The following is an 18,570-nucleotide window of genomic DNA, read 5'->3' as shown; positions in this document are numbered from 1 at the left end:
ATAAACCAATCTCCAGATTTGGCATCTTGAGAACATATGTCCTTCAACTAAGTTCATTTGCGTAAATTTGTAGAATCCAAGATTCGTCCCGGCCGAACTTACCACTTTCTTACTTGTTCAAGTATAACCAAAAAACCACAACTTCTCCATTAAAATAAACACAAATTTCCATAGCCAACTATTACCATCACACTTTATTATCATTAATTAATTTCTCCATATATCACAGCTATTTTTAGAATAATTTCTAGTAGCTTTTTCACAGCCAAAGATGTGTAAGAACTCCTTTAAATTTCTTAAGGTTTCCTTCACACGAACATCATCGCGATCATGAGCTGTGGTGGGTGGCAAGGAACCACAGAAAAATTGAGCCAAATTAAGGAAAAATATTTCTTCCGAACTAAGATCCAAGGACAAGTCGGTAGAATTCTGGGGAAAATTTTGTGTATACAAATCCCATACCAACTGCAAGCCATTGACATCGGCCATTCTTTCGTTGATGGATAAAGTGGCACTGGATTTGGTTAAGCATTCCAAGGTATGCACAAATGATGATTTAAGGGATATTTGATAACCCAAGGGACTGTAATTGCCATTGGCATCGAAAGCTAGGCCATGCGAATCGAAACCATGCGATAATTCATGGGCCATGATCCAGCCCACCAAAGAGTGGTGAAAAATGGGATTCTGGCTGTGGTGGTAGAAAGGCAGCTGCAGAAAGACCATGGGAATCATCAAAAGATTGCGGGGATGTATGAAATAAGGAGCATTGCGTGGAGTGGAGATATCATCATTGACATAGTAGTTCTCGGCTAGAAGGTACAGGCGCTTGGGATTCCACACCGACAAATGTTGTTGGAGAAAACGGAATTTCAACATTTTCATATGATTGGCATAGAAATTCGTAGGCGATAGGTCTATGGGGGAATAGTATTCATTGAGATGAGGTATGTGGGAGGGTAAATTACCTATCTGTAGTTGAATTGCAGATACCTTGGCCTTTAGATATTCAATTTCTTCATTGCTGAGTTGGAATTTATTTTCCTCCACATACACAGCAAATTGACCTTTTAAACCAGAGAGCATATCTTGCAACACCTTTTCATCTTTTTGCCGATTTTTATACAGAAAACGATCATAAATATAATTGAGGCCCAAGGGAAACATTACATTTGTGTGCAGCAAACAATTGCGATCTGTTATCAGGGGTTTTATATCCAATAGATGTTGGCAGAAATTTATGATAATATACCAAAACACAATTTGGCCATCTTTCTGCTGCAAATGTTCATGGAGATTTTTAAAATAATCCAATTTTCCGGCAATTTCCAAGGAGACCAAACGAGGATCTAAGTGTTTGCCTATGAGAAGATCAAAATACTTTTGCCATGGCAATAGAGTGTCTGCATTTAAAAGTTCTTCCAAGGTTAGGGATTTTACATTTTTCCCCGTTTCCTCATAGCCTCTATACAATTCCACCATTTCTTTGTCAAAAGCGTAAAGGTCTTCCGCCAACAGCCATAGCTCCTCGGAAGACGCATAAGCTTCAAAATGATACTCTTCCAAAATTTCCAAGATTTTATATTTGCTGCGAAAACGTTTTCGGGCAGTGGGTATCTTAATTTCCACCACATTTTTCCAAGAATCATTGGAGGCAAAGCCCATGGATTCCTTAAAGAAAATTCCATTTAGACCATAAGGCCTCAAGGTGGCCATTAATGTCAGCCAATCGATGTTGTGCTCAGCAAATGAGGTCTTATTGAACATAGAATGCCATTGGAATTGTTCTCCCCACACTTGATGCATTGGCAATTCCTTCAAATATTCTGCTACTTCCAAATAATAGTTGCCACTTGCACTACAGCTTTCATAATAACGCCATATTTTGTTGACCATTAGTGTGTTGTCCTCGGGATCCTCGGCAGCTGTCTTCAATATCTCCACTATAACTTTCAACTTGTCTGCATAATGATTGGTCATGGCTCCCAATGTATCCACATGATCATAATAGGGACCCTCTGTCCACGAACCGCAGGCGTAATCCCAAAAATTCTCACAAGCATCCGAAGTATTGTACATATGCTCTCGTATCACTTCCAAAACAGCCTCATCCACATGGGCCAAACACGAGCTCTTAGCTTCACATTCTAATAACGCTACGCGATCACTATGAATTAAAGTGATTAACGGCCCGAGGAGAAATGCTACTGCTGACCACAGCGCCAGCCAATTCATTATGGTCCAAACACGGCGAGTGAAGAACGAACGCTTATTCCCACTACCAAAGTTGAGGGGCGACTAAATTGGCCCAAAATGCAAACGGCTAAGCCAAGTGAATTTCATTATCACTTCTAATGAACGCACTAAGAATCAATCTTCTGAACTGAACCATAAGTGGCCCTCCAGCAGCTGAGATTGAAAACAAAAACAAGTTCAAGAAACAGGCACAACGCCAACGACAAGAAATTAAGTTTCAAATCATTCTTTCGAATTGGGATCAGTCGGGTATGCGTAGACGAAGAAAAAGCCAAACTGTATTTCAAAGTGGTCTCAATCAAGTTCTCCATGTGACGTCACTTGTCGGCGTCTGGAGACCATCTGTGTTAAACTATGGGGTATTTTTTTGTTTTTTTCTTCCATAATAGCCATAAGTATCAGACTTATGGTGACAGGCGAGATATTGAAATGACTATTCCTATGAGGCATACAAACAAACATTTTTGCTTTTTTTGTTCCACTTGCAATTTAAATACCTTGTTCTACCACTTAATAACAAAAAAAAAGTGATTAAGTATGCAATTTTTATTTTGAAAAATTAGCAGATGTGAAAGAAAGTAAGTCTGAATCCATGCGAAATGTTCTATTGGATAGTTTTGAATAGTGGTCGCGGTGGTTTAGTAACTTATGGCTGAGAATAAAAACAACAACTAAAAGCGTGCTAAGTTCGGCCGGACCGAATCTTATATACCCTCCACCATGGATCGCATTTGTCGAGTTCTTTTCTCGGCATCTCTTCTTAGGCAAAACAGGATATAAGAAAAGATTTGCTCTGCCATTAGAGCGATATCAAGATATGGTCCGGTTTGGACCACAATTAAATTAAATGTTGGAGACCTGTGTAAAATGTCAGCCAATTCGAAAAAGAATTGCGTCTTTGGGGGCTCAAGAAGTAAAATAGAGAGATCGATTTATATGGGAGCTGTATCGGGCTATAGACCGATTCAGACCATAATAAACACGTATGTTGATGGTCATGAGAGAATCCGTCGTGCAAAATTGCAGGCAAATCGGATAATAATTGCGACCTCTAGAGGCTCAAGAAGTCAAGATCCCAGATCGGTTTATATGACAGCTATATGAGGTTATGAACCGATTTGAACCATACTTGGCACAGTTGTTGGATATCATAACAAAACACGTCGTGCCAAAATTCATTCAAATCGGATAAGAATTGCGCACTCTAGAGGCTCAAGAAGTCAAGACCCAAGATCGGTTTATATGACAGCTATATCAGGTTATGAACCGATTTAATCCATTCTTAGCACAGTTGTTGGATATCATAACAAAACACGTCGTGCCAAAATTCATTCAAATCGGATAAAAATTGCGCCCTCTAGAGGCTCAAGAAGTCAAGACCCAAGATCGGTTTATATGACAGCTATATCAGCTTACGGACCGATTTGGACCATACTTGGCACAGTTGTTGAATATCATAACAAAACATGTCGTGCCAAAATTCATTCAAATCGGATAAGAATTGCGCCCTCTAGAGGCTCAAGAAGTCAAGACCCAAGATCGGTTTATATGGCAGCTATATCAGCTTACGGACCGATTTAATCCATTCTTGGCACAGTCGTTGGATATCATAAAAAAACACGTCGTGCCAAAATTCATTCAAATCGGATAAGAATAGCGCCCTCTATAGGCTCAAGAAGTCAAGACTCAAGATCGGTTTATATGATAGCTATATCAGGTTATGGTCCGATTTTAACCATACTTGGCACAGTTGTTAAATATTATAACAAAACCCGTCGTGCAAAATTTCATTCCAATTGGATAAAAACTGCGCCCTCTAGAGGCTCAAGAAGTCAAGACCCAAGATCGGTTTATATGACAGCTATATCAGCTTACGGACCGATTTGGACCATACTTGGCACAGTTGTTGAATATCATAGCAAAACACGTCGTGCAAAATTTCATTCCAATCGGATAAGAATTGCGCACTCTAGAGGCTCAAGAAGTCAAGACCCAAGATCGGTTTATATGGCAGCTATATCAGGTTATGAACCGATTTAATCCATTCTTGGCACAGTTGTTGGATATCATAACAAAACACGTCGTGCCAAAATTCATTAAAATCGGATAAGAATTGCGCCCTCTAGAGACTCAAGAAGTCAAGACCCAAGATCGGTTTATATGGCAGCTATATCAGTTTACGGACCGATTTGGACCATACTTGGCGCAGTTGTTGGATATCATAACAAAACACGTCGTGCAAAATTTCATACTAATCGGATAAGAATTACGCACTCTAGAGGCTCAAGAAATCAAAACCCAAGATCGGTTTATATGGCAGCTATATCAGGTTATGGTCCGATTTGAACCATACTTGGCACAGTTGTTAAATATTATAACAAAACCCGTCGTGCAAAATTCATTCAAATCGGATAAAAATTGCGCCCTCTAGAGGCTCAAGAAGTCAAGACCCAAGATCGGTTTATATGACAGCTATATCAGGTTATGAACCGATTTAATCCATTCTTGGCACAGTTGTTGAATATCATAACAAAACACGTCGTGCCAAAATTCATTCAAATCGGATAAGAATTGCGCCCTCTAGAGGCTCAAGGAGACAAGACCCAAGATCGGTTTATATGACAGCTATATCAGGTTATGGATGGATTTGAACCATACTTGGTACAGTTGTTGGATATCATAACAAAACATGTCGTGGCAAAAGTCATTTAAATCGGATAAGAATTGCGCCCTCTAGAGGCTCAAGAAGTCAAGACCCAAGATCGGTTTATATTACAGCTATATCAAAACATGGTTCGATATGGCCCATTCACAATACCAACCGACCTACACTAATAAGAAGTATTTGTGCAAAATTTCATGCGGCTAGCTTTACTCCTTCGGAAGTTAGCGTGCTTCCGACAGACAGACGGACGGACGGACGGACAGACGGACGGACGGACAGACGGACGGACGGACAGACGGACGGACGGACAGACGGACGGACGGACAGACGGACAGACAGACGGACAGACGGACGGACGGACAGACGGACAGACAGACGGACGGATGGACAAACGGACGGACGGACATGGCTAGATCGACATAAAATGTCACGACGATCAAGAATATATATACTTTATGGGATCTCAGGCGAATATTTCGAGTAGTTACAAACAGAATGACGAAATTAGTATACCCCCCATCCTATGGTGGAGGGTATAATGAAGGAGATACACCACAAACACCTGCTTACAGAAAGTTTTTTATAGTATTTCAATTTAAAAATATTCAAAACAATATTTTGCTCACATGCTGCTTATGATAAACATTTCGCCAAAAAAACCAAAATTGTCAACAAGTAAAAACGTGCTATATTAGGCCGGGTCGAATCTTATATATCCTGCATCATGGATCGCATTTGTCATGCTTTATTGCCAAATATACTCTGCCCAAGTGTCAAGTCGTTCCAAGGTAAGAATCAACTGCAGAGTATACCTGTTGTGCTAATCAAATTGAATCGTAAATATAGAGCCGTGAAAGACTTTTTACCCCACACTCTCTATGCAGATCAGCGTTAGCGCTAGCCCCAACCCCTGCCCCATAAATCCCCACAATATGCCATCATCCACTTAATGTGAGTTTAGGTTAGGTTGGGTTGAAAAGAGGGAATGGATATTAATCCGCCCCATACCAATATGGACATTAGGGCGGGTCGATTTTTTTTTAAATCGTATAGCAAAAACGTAATCTACATACAATTCTTAGAAGATTCTTCGAAGAAGCCATATATCTAAAATAAATAAAATAAAATCTGAATCCGCGCCTCTCGACTTCAAAATTTCTGTTCTTTCAATATTCGACATTCTTGTGATCAAGGTACACAAGTCACTTTTTAGGTCAAAGGACATACGTTATTGGTTTTTAAAAAAACCGGTTCAGATTTAGATAAAGCTCCCATATATACCTATCATCCGAAGTGACCTTTTCAGGCTGCAGCAGCCACAATTTTAGTCCGATCAAAATTTTGCACAGGTTAGGTTAGGTTAATGGAGAATATAGGAGTCGTGTGAACCACGAGCTGTATGACGACGATAGCATAGTTACACGTATCAAAATACAACGGCTGCGTTGGCTAGGTCATGTTGTCAGAATGGATGAAGAAACTTCAGCAACGAAGTCTTTTGAAGGCAAACATGGTGGTACACCCAAACCGGAAAGACCAAAAGCCCGAAAGAAAGTTCAAGTGGTGGGAGAGACCTCGAAATTTGGTGTCAGAGATTTTAGAATAGGCGCAGAAGATCGAGGCGCTTGGAACGTTATTCAACGTTAGGCTAATGAAACAAATGTTCTGTCATAGCCAATTCAAGTAATGTAAGTAAAGTAGCTTAGGTTAGGTTGAAAAGAGGGTGCAAATATTAATCCGCTCCATGACACTATGGACATACACCTAAGCCAATAATCGGCTTATTGTGCGCTCTAAATACACAAAAAAAACTCGAAAAAGATAATCTAAGTTAGTTCAGTGCTACTTACAAAATCCTTAATTGTTTTCCATGTCACTCCCCTAAGTTGGTTCATGTCTAGTATAGTTTCCCCCACCTTAGTGCCGGTATCTGTTAGACGCGAGAGCCGGGTAATGACAAAGGAAATGTTGAAACGTCTCATCATTTTCCACGCTTGCCCTACACATGCTAGCACTTGCCGCACCGTCCTGTCATGTCCCGCCATTATACCAATAGCTCTAACTGACCTCCTTCTTACTTCCTTTCGGTAATAGCCTCGTCTTCTCACGATCTGGATCCTCTCATAGGATTTTCGCCGTCCTACCGACCGTTTCGCTGTTCCACAATCTTGCATGCGCATTCGCCAGCCACTCTCTTAACTCGGACTGCGTTGACCCGAAAGGCTTCAAGTTAACCAAGTTTATTGTGGCAGTCCTCTCGTCTTCACCGCCAAATCGTCAGCCCCTTTATTCCCTCAGACCCCGTTATGGCCCGGTATCCAAACGATGCGCATTTTGCCATCCTCAGAGAAGGAGTTAATCTCATTTTTACACTCCAAGACTGTGCGTGACCTTTCCGTCCTGGTTGTTGTTACCCTTATGGCCATTTTACTGTCCGCTAAGATGTTCACAATCGACGTCCACGCGTTAGCACCACACCACTTCACGCATTCCGTGATCGCCGGAATCTCCGCCTGCAGGACCGTTTTATGGTCAGGCAGTCTAAAACAGATCTCAGTCCCTGGGCTCTGTCCTCTAGCTTTGATCCATCTGTGTAACATGATTTTCTAGATGGCAATACTAGGCTTCCGTCAATCCAAAACTGTGCCGCTGGCAGCAGTGCCTCGCACTCGACCTCAAGATTCATCTCTGGTATCCGATTGGAAACCTCTTCCCTTCATTCCAGGTTTCCTATCGTAGGCTGAATAATACCGCGATGATATGAGATTCTCCCATTTTCAATCCTTTCTCCCATCGCCTTAAGTCTCATAGCCGCAGTGGTTGCCTCACACTTAATCAGTCAATGGGTAGGATATCTAGAATAGTCTCCTGTGCCCTAGTTGACGTCGTCCTCATCGCTCCGCCTATGCCAAGACCACATGTTTTCTGAACCTCTTGTATGGTCCCTATGATGAACTTTTTCTCCATCACAGTCCACCAAACTACTGAGGCATATGTAAGTATTGGTGTAATCACGCTCCTGTAGTGCCAGTGAACTATCCTTGAGATTCAGGCCCCATTGGTAGAAAACATTGAAGCAATTATCCGTGAGATACCGGCCGAAATGTTGGGAATAGTATGCCAAAATTGGACTAAGCGGATGGATCATTTGAGGCGCAGTCACGGTTTTCATTTGCATGAAATAATCTTCCAAAATTAAATTGTATGGACCGTACTATCGATTCATATAAAGATTTCATGCATTTTTCTGAATTTTATGTGTTTTTTTTTTTTAAAAAAAACTTTTTTCTAGCTCTTAAAGAATCACCCTTTATTTACCCACATTGGAAATGTTTTACAAAACAATTTAAAACTAATGGTGATTTCGTTTGTGCAAAAAAGTGTAACCTTTCTTTTGACATGTCCCAATGAAATCGAATTTTTGTGTTCGTTATCCAAAAAAATTAACCCCACCACTGTGTAGTTAAACACTTCATTCAAAATTACAGCCAAATCGGAAAATACTTGCGCCCTCTAGAGGCTCAAGAAGTCAAGATCTGACGCCGGTTTATATGAGAGCTTTATCAGGTTAATCACCGATTTATACCATACTAGGCAGTGGTTGGAAGTCAAAACAAAACACTTCATGCAAAATATTAGCCAAATCGTATAATAATTGCGACCTCTAGTTGATCAAGAAGTCAAGATCCGAAATGGGTTTATATGGCAGCTATATGAAAACATGGACCAATATGACCCATTTATAATCCCAACCTATCAACCACAAACCCAACCTCCTATCATTGTTTCGTCCAAAATCAACGTCTCATATCAATATTTCGAAATGTTACAAACGGAATGGCGACATGAATATACCCCCATCCTATGGTGGAGGTTATAAAAACAGGCATGCTTTTATCTTCTGTTGGTGGGTATAACAACTGGGGTGACACCTAGTAGCCACCGCTAGCGATTAACACAATGTGTACAACATGGTTGTAAAACTCACTAAACTATAGTCTTTAATGGTGTTGCCTTAACTTTGGTACTGTAGAGATTAATTTACTTTCGTAACTGCATAGCTTAAATAAGCTACAGTACAGTGTACTTTTTGATAGATGATACATGCTTATGTTAGCACAAGTTACCTTATATGTATCTTTTACAAATGATTTCAAGATGTCGCTTTTACTTTTTAATGATGAGAGCTTATAAGTTATAATTTTCCTTGCAAATATTACTTGGTAGTATACCACTAAACTACGTAAGTATAAAATTACCAACCTTATAAACATACAAAGATATCCATTTGCCAATTAGAGTTTTAACACTACATACATATGTACATGTATTGCAGCAAATACGAATGCTCCTACTAGCAATCAGATCAGGTAACTGTTTCCTTCGAACCAGCAACTAAGTTCTCTCCTAAATACATGAAGCAGATGGCGCTGCTTACATTACATATAAAAGATCTCTCATTCACTTGATTTAACACACACGGATATACACTACTATATGTTTCCCCTTGCAAATTCTTTTACAACGACTACCGTTGATTACACATTTGATAAAGCTTTCGAATTACTGTTTACAAATACAACACACACGACGCTGCTCTGCCGGCAGAGAGAACGTAGTACAAATTTAACCAAAGAGAAAAATTGAATGAGAGAGTGCTGTTGGTGGGTGACGAGTTAATTCGAACTATTTTTTTATTGCTTTTGATTTTACTTGCATGTAGCTTATAACGGCATATTCCTGTTTGCTTTCATTTACAGAACAAAAACACATACGGACAATAGTTCACATTCGCAATGAAAACGTTGTGCTTTGTATTATTAATTTTTTTTTTTATTTGCTTTTTTAAATTCGTTTTGTTTTTGCACATTAACGATATCCTTACTTATTGCCTATTTAACCAATTCTTCAACACAGCACACGCGAAACACGAAAGAATTCGCGAATAAATAAACAAACACGAACGACGAAACGTATGAGGCAACATTTGAAACAAATCAATAGGAGATTAGTGAGGTTGTTATTCATCTTCAACAAATACTTTGTTAGTTGGCTTTATTGACTTGCTTTATAATGAATGCCGAAGAAATCATGCGTAAATCAAAGCTAAAGTTGTTCACGCCACGATCACCCGAGTAATAATAAATGAAGTGGTCCAACAAATAATTCCTTTACCCCAATGAGACTTAACAAAACATACAGCATAATGAAGGAACGAGTACTTATGTTCTAATTGGAATTTAAGTGAGCGAGGAAGAGAGATGGGGAGAGAGAGAGCATAAACAGTAAATAATGCAGTGGTGCATTGATTTTGGCGACTCACACTTTGCAGACTTAACGAAGGCGAGAGGAAAAATTGAAACGAAGAAGAGCTAACATTAAGTTTTCCAATAATGCAAATTTGTATAACTGGAAAATACTTTTTGTGTATAAGTATTTCAAGGTAAAGTTATGGTGCTTTCTTTTCTTTCGTCATTTTTATAAGAAAATTTAAATCACAACCACAATCCATTTCAACAATGGTGTTTCGAATTGCGTTGAAATAAAAAATTATGCAAGTTCAACCAAAAGTACGAATTTTTAAGTTGTTTGACATCCCATTTATTAAATCGATACTGTTAATTATCAATTGATAAACTATAGTTGGACAATAATTTTTGTAGTCTCTAAAAGATTTTGAAACCAACTAAAAACAAGTAAAAACGTGCTAAATTCGGCCAAACCGAATGTTAGTAAAACACCACCATGGATTTTACTAAAAATTTGCACAAATTAACTTAGTCGATGGGCAGCTGCGCACTTTACATACCACATTTCTGCCAAATCAGCCATTGACTGAAGCTTCTTGAGGCCATAGAAGGCTAATAGGGAGATCGATTTGTTCAGGAGCTTTATCAAAATCGTACAATACACGGAACTTAGGTCAAATCGGATAACTATTGTGGCCTCCAGGGGCTTAAGATCTCAAATCGGCAGATTGGCTTATATGGGAGCTATTGGGTTGCCCAAAAAGTAATTGCGGATTTTTTAAAGAAAGTAAATGCATTTTTAATAAAACTTAGAATGAACTTTAATCAAATATACTTTTTTTACACTTTTTTCTAAAGCAAGCTAAAATTAACAGCTGATTACTGACAGAAGAAAGAAAGCAATTACAGAGTCACAAGCTGTGAAAAAATTTGTCAACGCCGACTATATGAAAAATCCGCAATTACTTTTTGGGCAACCCAATATATTCAAAAGTGAACCGATATTGCCCATTTGCAATCCCCAACGAACTACATCAATAAGAAGTATCTGTACAAAATTTCAAGCGGAGATTGTTGGACGGACATGGCTAAATCGTCTCAGAATGCTGCAACTATTAAAAATATTTTTGTATATTAGGGCGATGGGAGGCCACTGTAGCCCAGAGGCTAGCATGTCCACCTACGACGTTGAACGCCTGGGTTCGAGTGCTGGTGAGAATATCATCAAAATTTTCAGCGGTGGTTATCCCCGCCAAATGCTGGTGACATTTGGGAGGTACTGTACAGCCATAGCTAAAAAATCGTCGTACAACGTCTTGTGCAAAATTTTGTAAAGATCGGACCACAATTGTGGCCACGACAGCCTTAAAAGGTCATATCGGATTAAAGATATATATGGGAGCTATATCTAAATCTGAACCGATTTTGTTCAAAATCAATAACGTTCGTCCTTGGAACAAAAAAAGTGACTCGTGCAAAATTTTACGATAATCGAAAAACAACAGCGACCTGTACGTTGATCATAGGAGTATCGAATATGAGAAGAAGAGGAAAAATTTTTTGAAGTCGAGAGGAGCGCATTAGGATTTGTCTTTAGACACATGGTTTCTGCAGTGAAACTTATTAGAATTGTATGTAGTTCACGTTTTTGCTATATTATTTTTAATTTGTTCATATTCATATCCATACAAATCAACCAGCCCTAATATGCAAATGCAATTTTTCATGAACATTCCACTAAGGAACAGAGGCAAACTTCTCACATATCAATGAGTGATGTCCGATTCAAGTTTAAGCTCAATGATAAGGGGCCTCCTGTTTATAGCCGAGTCCGAACGGCTTGCCACAGTGCGACACCTCTTTGGAGAGAAGTTTTACATGGCATAGTACCTCATAAATGTTCCCAGCATTAGGAGGGGAATACCACCACTGCAAATTTTTTCTGATGATCTCGCCAGGATTGGAACGCAGGCGTTCAGCGTCATTGGTGAACATCCTATAACCCGCTATAGCTCCGATATAAACCGGTCTTTGTATTATCCTTGTTCGGTTCCTAGAAGCGTTAATTTTTGCTGGTTTCACAGAAGTTTGGTATGTAGAAAAAATTATTTAATTTATTTTGTATAAATTTTTAGCAAAACCAATTGTGGTGGGCAAAGAGCGTAAGATAATACAAGAGAGGGTTTCTGCTTTGTCTTCCCCGTACCGTAAAATAACTCGCGTTTAAGACACAACATTTTTATTGTATTCCAATTGGATTCACATTGAGGGCTGCAACATTTTCGGGTTATTCTGTTCAAAGAGCGTAAGAAAGATAAGAGCTGGCGTTAGAGGGCAATACGTGATGACGAGTGACAAAATTTAAAGACACAACATATTTGAACTGCTTACGATATTTCGTTTTTCCTTTATTGCAACTTTCGGTTGCAAAGAAACAAAGCAAAATATAAAAAAATGTTCGAACGAATGCTCGAATCAAAACAGAATAACCCGAAAATGTTGCAGCCCTCAATGTGAATCCAATTGGATTACAATAAAAATGTTGTGTTTTAAACGCGAGTTATTTTACGGTACGGGGAAGACAAAGCAGAAACCCTCTCTTGTATTATCTTACGCTCTTTGATTCTGTTTTGATTCGAGCATTCGTTCGAACATTTTTTTATATTTTGCTTTGTTTCTTTGCAACCGAAAGTTGCAATAAAGGAAAAACGAAATATCGTAAGCAGTTCAAATATGTTGTGTCTTTAAATTTTGTCACTCGTCATCACGTATTGCCCTCTAATGCCAGCTCTTATCTTTCTTACGCTCTTTGGTGGTGGGTTCCCTAGATTCGGCCCGGACGAACTTAGCACGTTTTTTTTTTATTTTGATTTCTGTTAGATTAAAAAAATGTACAACAATTATTCTGTCCACATATGTATATTGTATTAAGAGATTTGAGCTAGAGAAAATTTAATAGGTCTGCACTTAGTCCTTTGAAAGAACTACTTTCAAATGTAGCCTTTAGAAAAATAGTGTATAGTATAGTATCACCAAAATATGCACTGAGCTCACAACTATTTTAACACAAATTAATTAAATAAATAATATAATTAACCTACTTACCATTTATTAAAAAATAAATCCAAAGTCTAATTACAATATAGTAACGTATCCCCGAACCGTAAATGTATGTATCGAACCGACAAGTTTTATTTCTTGTTCCAAGTGCACTTTGTAACACTTTTCTGCTCTTCTATTTGCAAAAAGAAAATATCATTGTTGTTGTTGTGTTGTTGCTTTTATCTGTTGTTGTTTCTTGTTGGAGACAGCGAACTAAAGCTCACCCCATTTGCAGCTAACAGCGCAGTTAACAACCACATCGTATGAGTAACTAAAAAAGGAAAAAATTGAGAACACTTCTTTTGTTAAATGACTTGTCATTGATTAATTCTTGAATTTACTTAATACTACACAATTAAATGCTTCACTAACTTATTTTTTAACTACTGAACAATTCTTATTATTTCTAGGCAGTTTTCTCTGTGGCTTTTTTAATATTTTTCTATAAACTAACGAGTTGAGCGTCCGACAATTTCAAGAGCAACCGAAAGACTAAAGTTAAGAGATCGTTAACGTTGGCTTTGATATATTAACTTCGGCGAGTAAGTAGAGAGGAATTCGCTCTCATAGAAATTGGGGCAGAAGGGTTTCAAAAAGGAATTGCAAACATATGTATATATGTCAGGGTTGCCATTAACAAGAGTAACGTGCAAACTAGCAAATTTTATTTGGATATTGTTGTTGTTTTACTGGTATATATTATTAAACGGGTAACGGATTAATAAAGCGAGTTTGTAGTACATATTACGGCAAAATGGCTGAATGGATTTTAATGAAATTGGAAAGATATTTTTCCAGAGATGTTCAGAATAATTTTAATTTTCCGAAATGAAATGCCACAAAAATTTTAATTAATTTTCAATTGTTGTTGTTGGTTTTTGTTTTTCTTAACCATTAGTTATTTATTTGTGTGAATGGAATGCCATTTTGTGGTAACATGAGATAAGTGAGATTATGAGAAATAACTTGTTCGAGAGAATGAGTATCAATTTGTAGTGAGGGTGTTGTGGGGGTGTGATGTGCGTGGCCCTACTTGGCATGTAGGGTAGCCAATTACAGAAGGCTAGGTTTTGGCATTTGCATTTTTGTTGTTGTTTGTATATCTATTGCGAGCCTGCACAACTAGACAAAAAGTCTATAATTACAGTACATTTCGTATGTAATATTTGGGTGGGTATCACTAGTTGTATTTTCATATTGAAGTGATAATTAAAATGTATGCCAGTTATGAACTATTCTGCTCAGTCAAAGTAACTAAGAGTTTTAGGAATCAGGGCAGAGGCTGCAGTATTTTGTATTATGTGATGGGCTCATATCTTTATTATATAAACAAATTTATTTCATTTTTTTTTTTTATGTTCATATAGACACAACCGATAGTCTTGAAACAGGTGATTTTTAAGAACTATAGGAAAGTTTTTCAAAAAAAAAAAAAAAACACATACAATTCAAAAAAAAAAAGCATGAAATCTTTATTTGAATCGATAGTACTGTTCATACAATTTAATGATTGAAGATTCATGTAATTGTTAACCGTGACTGCGTCTCAAATGGACCACTAGCATAGTCTCATTTTGGCATACTCTTTCCAACATTTCGCCCGGTATCTCACGAACAAATGCTTCAATGTTGTATTAGAATGCATCAATTGGGCTATGTTAGACATGAGCTTTAACATAGCCGTACAAAAACTAATCTGAAGGCGTTAAATCGCACGATCTAGGCGGCCAATTGACCGGCCCCAAACGTGATATAAAATGTTAACCGAACTCGCCTCTCAATAAATCCATTGCTACTCATGCTGTGTGGCATGTGGAATCGTCTTGTTGGAGCTACATGTCATGCAAGTTAAAATCTTGCTTTTTGGGCAAAAAAATTGAATATCATCTCATGGTAGCGCTCGCCGTTCACAGTTACATTACGATTTTCATCATCTTCACTCCAAAATCGACAACTATGCTTATTTATGAACACATTGAGCCAAAAATGAGCTTCGTCACTCAAAGGAAGAAAGTTGTTGGTTTGTAAGACGATTCATGGTTAAATCATAGACCAAACTGAAGATGTTTGACGTTGAAACAAAACGAGCGGTTTAAACCAGTGTTGCCAAAAAGATAATAGATAAAAAATCATCCTTTAAAATCGGCAGATCGGTTTATATGGGAGCTGTATAAGTTTATCGACCGATTCTCACACGTATGTTAGAGGTCATAGATATAGGGACTGTGGAAAATTTCAGCTACATCGGATAAAAATTAAGCCCCCTAGAGGCTCAAAAAGTAAAACCGGAGATCGGTTTATATGGCAGCTTTATCAGGTTTTACTCCGATTCAGACCAAGCTTAGCACAAATGTGAGGGATCATAGAAGAAGTCGTTGTGCGAAATTTCAGCCAATTCGGATAACCATTGCGGCTTCCAGGGGCTCAAGATCTCAAATCAGCGGATAGGTTTATATGGGAATTATATCAGGTTAAAGACTGATTCGGACCGTATTTGACACTATTGTTGAAAGTTGTGACAAAACACTATGCTCAAAAATTTAGCCAAAGCGGATAACAATTGCGGCTTTCAGGGGCTCAATATCGATCGGGAGATTATATAGGAGTCAGTGACCTAGCCAGGGAAAACTGAACTTTTCTCTTAAATTACAGAAAAAAATCTGTACACACAACACTAATAAATTTATTTTGTAAATATATATGAAATTAAATACGTAAATGTTGAATGGAGCGGACGTGTTTGCTTTTCGCTCCTCAAAGAAAAATATCCGTATATTGGAACAATAACTACCTATTAGGAAAAAATTTTAAAGCCTTTTTGGGGTACACTAAATATGGATTCCAAAGACCCAACAGCTGCGGTGGTGACATTAGACCGTAGCTTGTCGTCTACCCCTTCTACAGTTGTGGGTGACTTGGCACCTGTAGTCGAGTGAAATACTTCAAGAGCACAACCAGTCGTTAGACTTACAAATGAGGAAGAGACGGATAAACCAGGGGGGTGCGCAGTTCGTTCCCCGGCCTTTTAGTAAAGTTGGTATTTCCGATTCAGATTCAGACAGGGCTGTCGAAACAATCATCGCAGCAGAATCGAAAGATGAGGACAGCGGAATGACGGCAGTAGTGAGCGAGGGCTTGGTCTCACAAGTAGACCGAGAAATCAATCCGGGGCAAGAAGAAGGCGAGTGAGGAGTATGCAAAGGCAGCGCAATCGGAAGTGCAGGATGCTGGAAGGTATAGGACTGACATTCCAGGCACTTTTACGAAAGCTGTAAAGAGATTCAGATCTCCCGAATAACATAACACTGCTAAAATGCTGAAAAAGAAAAGGAGCTCCTCGCATTCAAGTACTCTGGGAAGACCAAGCCAGCACTCCCGCAATGGAGACTCAAGATAGTGTAATGCGGAGGGAGACAAAGTCGAAACAGGAACTAAGGAAACGCGCACGGACCCTCAGTCTTTATGGAGGACTGTGACTTCCAATAGGAGGCAACAGCCACCACGGAAGAAGAAGATGGTCACTGAAAAAGGTAAGAGCCACCCCCTTACGCCAGAGTAGCGCCAGGAAGCACAACAGGGATGAACTGACATATGCCGTCATCGTAACAGTAGGATTCCACCATATCTTTGGTCCCAAGTGGAGGATCTATTTAAAGAGCGGATTTTCGAAAATGTATTGAACGCTGTAGGGGGCCCATCCATACAAATGATGAACTGCGAGTATAGAGGGGACATTTAACACTGCACTTTGCGCCATATATTGGTACCATCATTAAAAGTATTCACACTTCCTGGGAGATCAACCTGGTGAAAAAGATAGACATCCCACAGCTCACAAAGGCGACAGTCTTTGTCAAGGATGAGGGCGGCTAATTCGCGACGGAACGCATGCTGGGAGTCTTAAACAAGCAAAACCAAAAGTTGGCCGTGCAGAAATGGGAGGTCTTTCACAGGGAGGAGAAGGAGGAAGGAACTTTCCTTGTGGTGGGCATTGATCAAGTCTCCAAGACTCGTTTGGCTAAAACTAAAGGCATCGCGCACAACGTGACCAAAGCCATCTTTTTCAAGATTGGAAAAACTACAATAGGCAAATATCCTCATATTGACCCATGAGGCAGTGCAGTGGCAGGACACTATATAACACCCTACGAACATTGGGCGGACGATGGGACAATCATCATCTCTCTCAACATTGGGAATACTAGGATAAGCAAAGATCCTAATACTAAAATTCCAGGCAGAGCTGTGGCAAATGACCCAACATAGCCTAACAAACAGGGACCCGATGGAACCATTAACGACTTTCTCAAGATTAGGAAGATTGGGGTGGATAAAGATCCTTAATTTTTTGGTAGATTTTCTTCAAAAATACCAATTTTTTTTTTTAGTTTTGCTCTACGAGGATTAGTTAAGGAGATATGACCAATTTAAATTTTGGAAGGGAAAAATTAATTTTTTGGTCGATTTTCATCAAAAACACCAATTTTTCGATGTGATCACGCATTAACCTTAGTTTTGCTCTACGAGGCTTAGTAAAGGAGATATGGCCAATTTAAGTTTTGGAAGGGAAAATTCATTTTTTGGTCGATTTTCATCAAAAATACCAAATTTTCGAAGTGATAGTTAAGGAGATATGGCCATTTTAAGTTTTGGAAGGGAAAAATCCATTCTTTGGCCGATTTCCATCAAAAATATCAATTTTTCGAAGTGATCACGAATTAACCTTAGCTTTGCTCTACGAGGCTTAGTTAAGAAGATATGGCCTTTTTAAGTTTTAGAAGGGAAACATTCATTTTTTGGTCGATTTTCATCAAAAATACCAAATTTTCGAAGTGATCACGAACTAACCTTAGTTTTGCTCTACGAGGCTTAGTTAAGGAGATATGGCCATTTTAAGTTTTGGAAGGGAAAAATTAATTTTTTGGTCGATTTTCATCAAAAATACCAAATTTTCGAAGTGATCACGAACTAACCTTAGTTTTGATCTACGAGGCTTAGTTAAGGAGATATGACCATTTTAAGTTTTGGAAGGGAAAAATTAATTTTTTGGTCGATTTTCATCAAAAATACCAAATTTTCGAAGTGATCACGAACTAACCTTAGTTTTGCTCTACGAGGCTTAGTTAAGGAGATATGGCCATTTTAAGTTTTGGAAGGGAAAAATTAATTTTTTGGTCGATTTTCATCAAAAATACCAAATTTTCGAAGTGATCACGAACTAACCTTAGTTTTGATCTACGAGGCTTAGTTAAGGAGATATGGCCATTTTAAGTTTTGGAAGGGAAAAATTAATTTTTT

At 38.6% G+C, this 18,570-nt stretch overlaps 2 protein-coding genes across 2 annotated transcripts in view; both read right to left on the bottom strand.

Moving 5' to 3' along the window:
• LOC106092960 (diuretic hormone receptor) overlaps positions 1-13,318 on the bottom strand; it is a 225,875-nt gene extending 212,557 nt beyond the window's left edge. The window contains exon 1 of the mRNA XM_059369414.1: positions 13,276-13,318. The gene's annotated coding sequence lies outside the window, so the exon portion shown is untranslated. The remainder of the gene's footprint in view (positions 1-13,275) is intronic.
• Positions 208-2,235, bottom strand: LOC106094388 (neprilysin-4). Its single transcript, XM_013261600.2, has one exon. It carries the CDS (start codon positions 2,233-2,235, stop codon positions 208-210), a length of 2,028 nt encoding a protein of 675 aa, XP_013117054.2.
• Positions 13,319-18,570: the final 5,252 nt, after the last annotated feature.

Source organism: Stomoxys calcitrans, chromosome 5 (assembly GCF_963082655.1).
Source record: "Stomoxys calcitrans chromosome 5, idStoCalc2.1, whole genome shotgun sequence".
Classification (NCBI taxonomy): domain Eukaryota; kingdom Metazoa; phylum Arthropoda; class Insecta; order Diptera; family Muscidae; genus Stomoxys; species Stomoxys calcitrans.
This window is presented reverse-complemented; position numbering and strand designations above follow the sequence as displayed.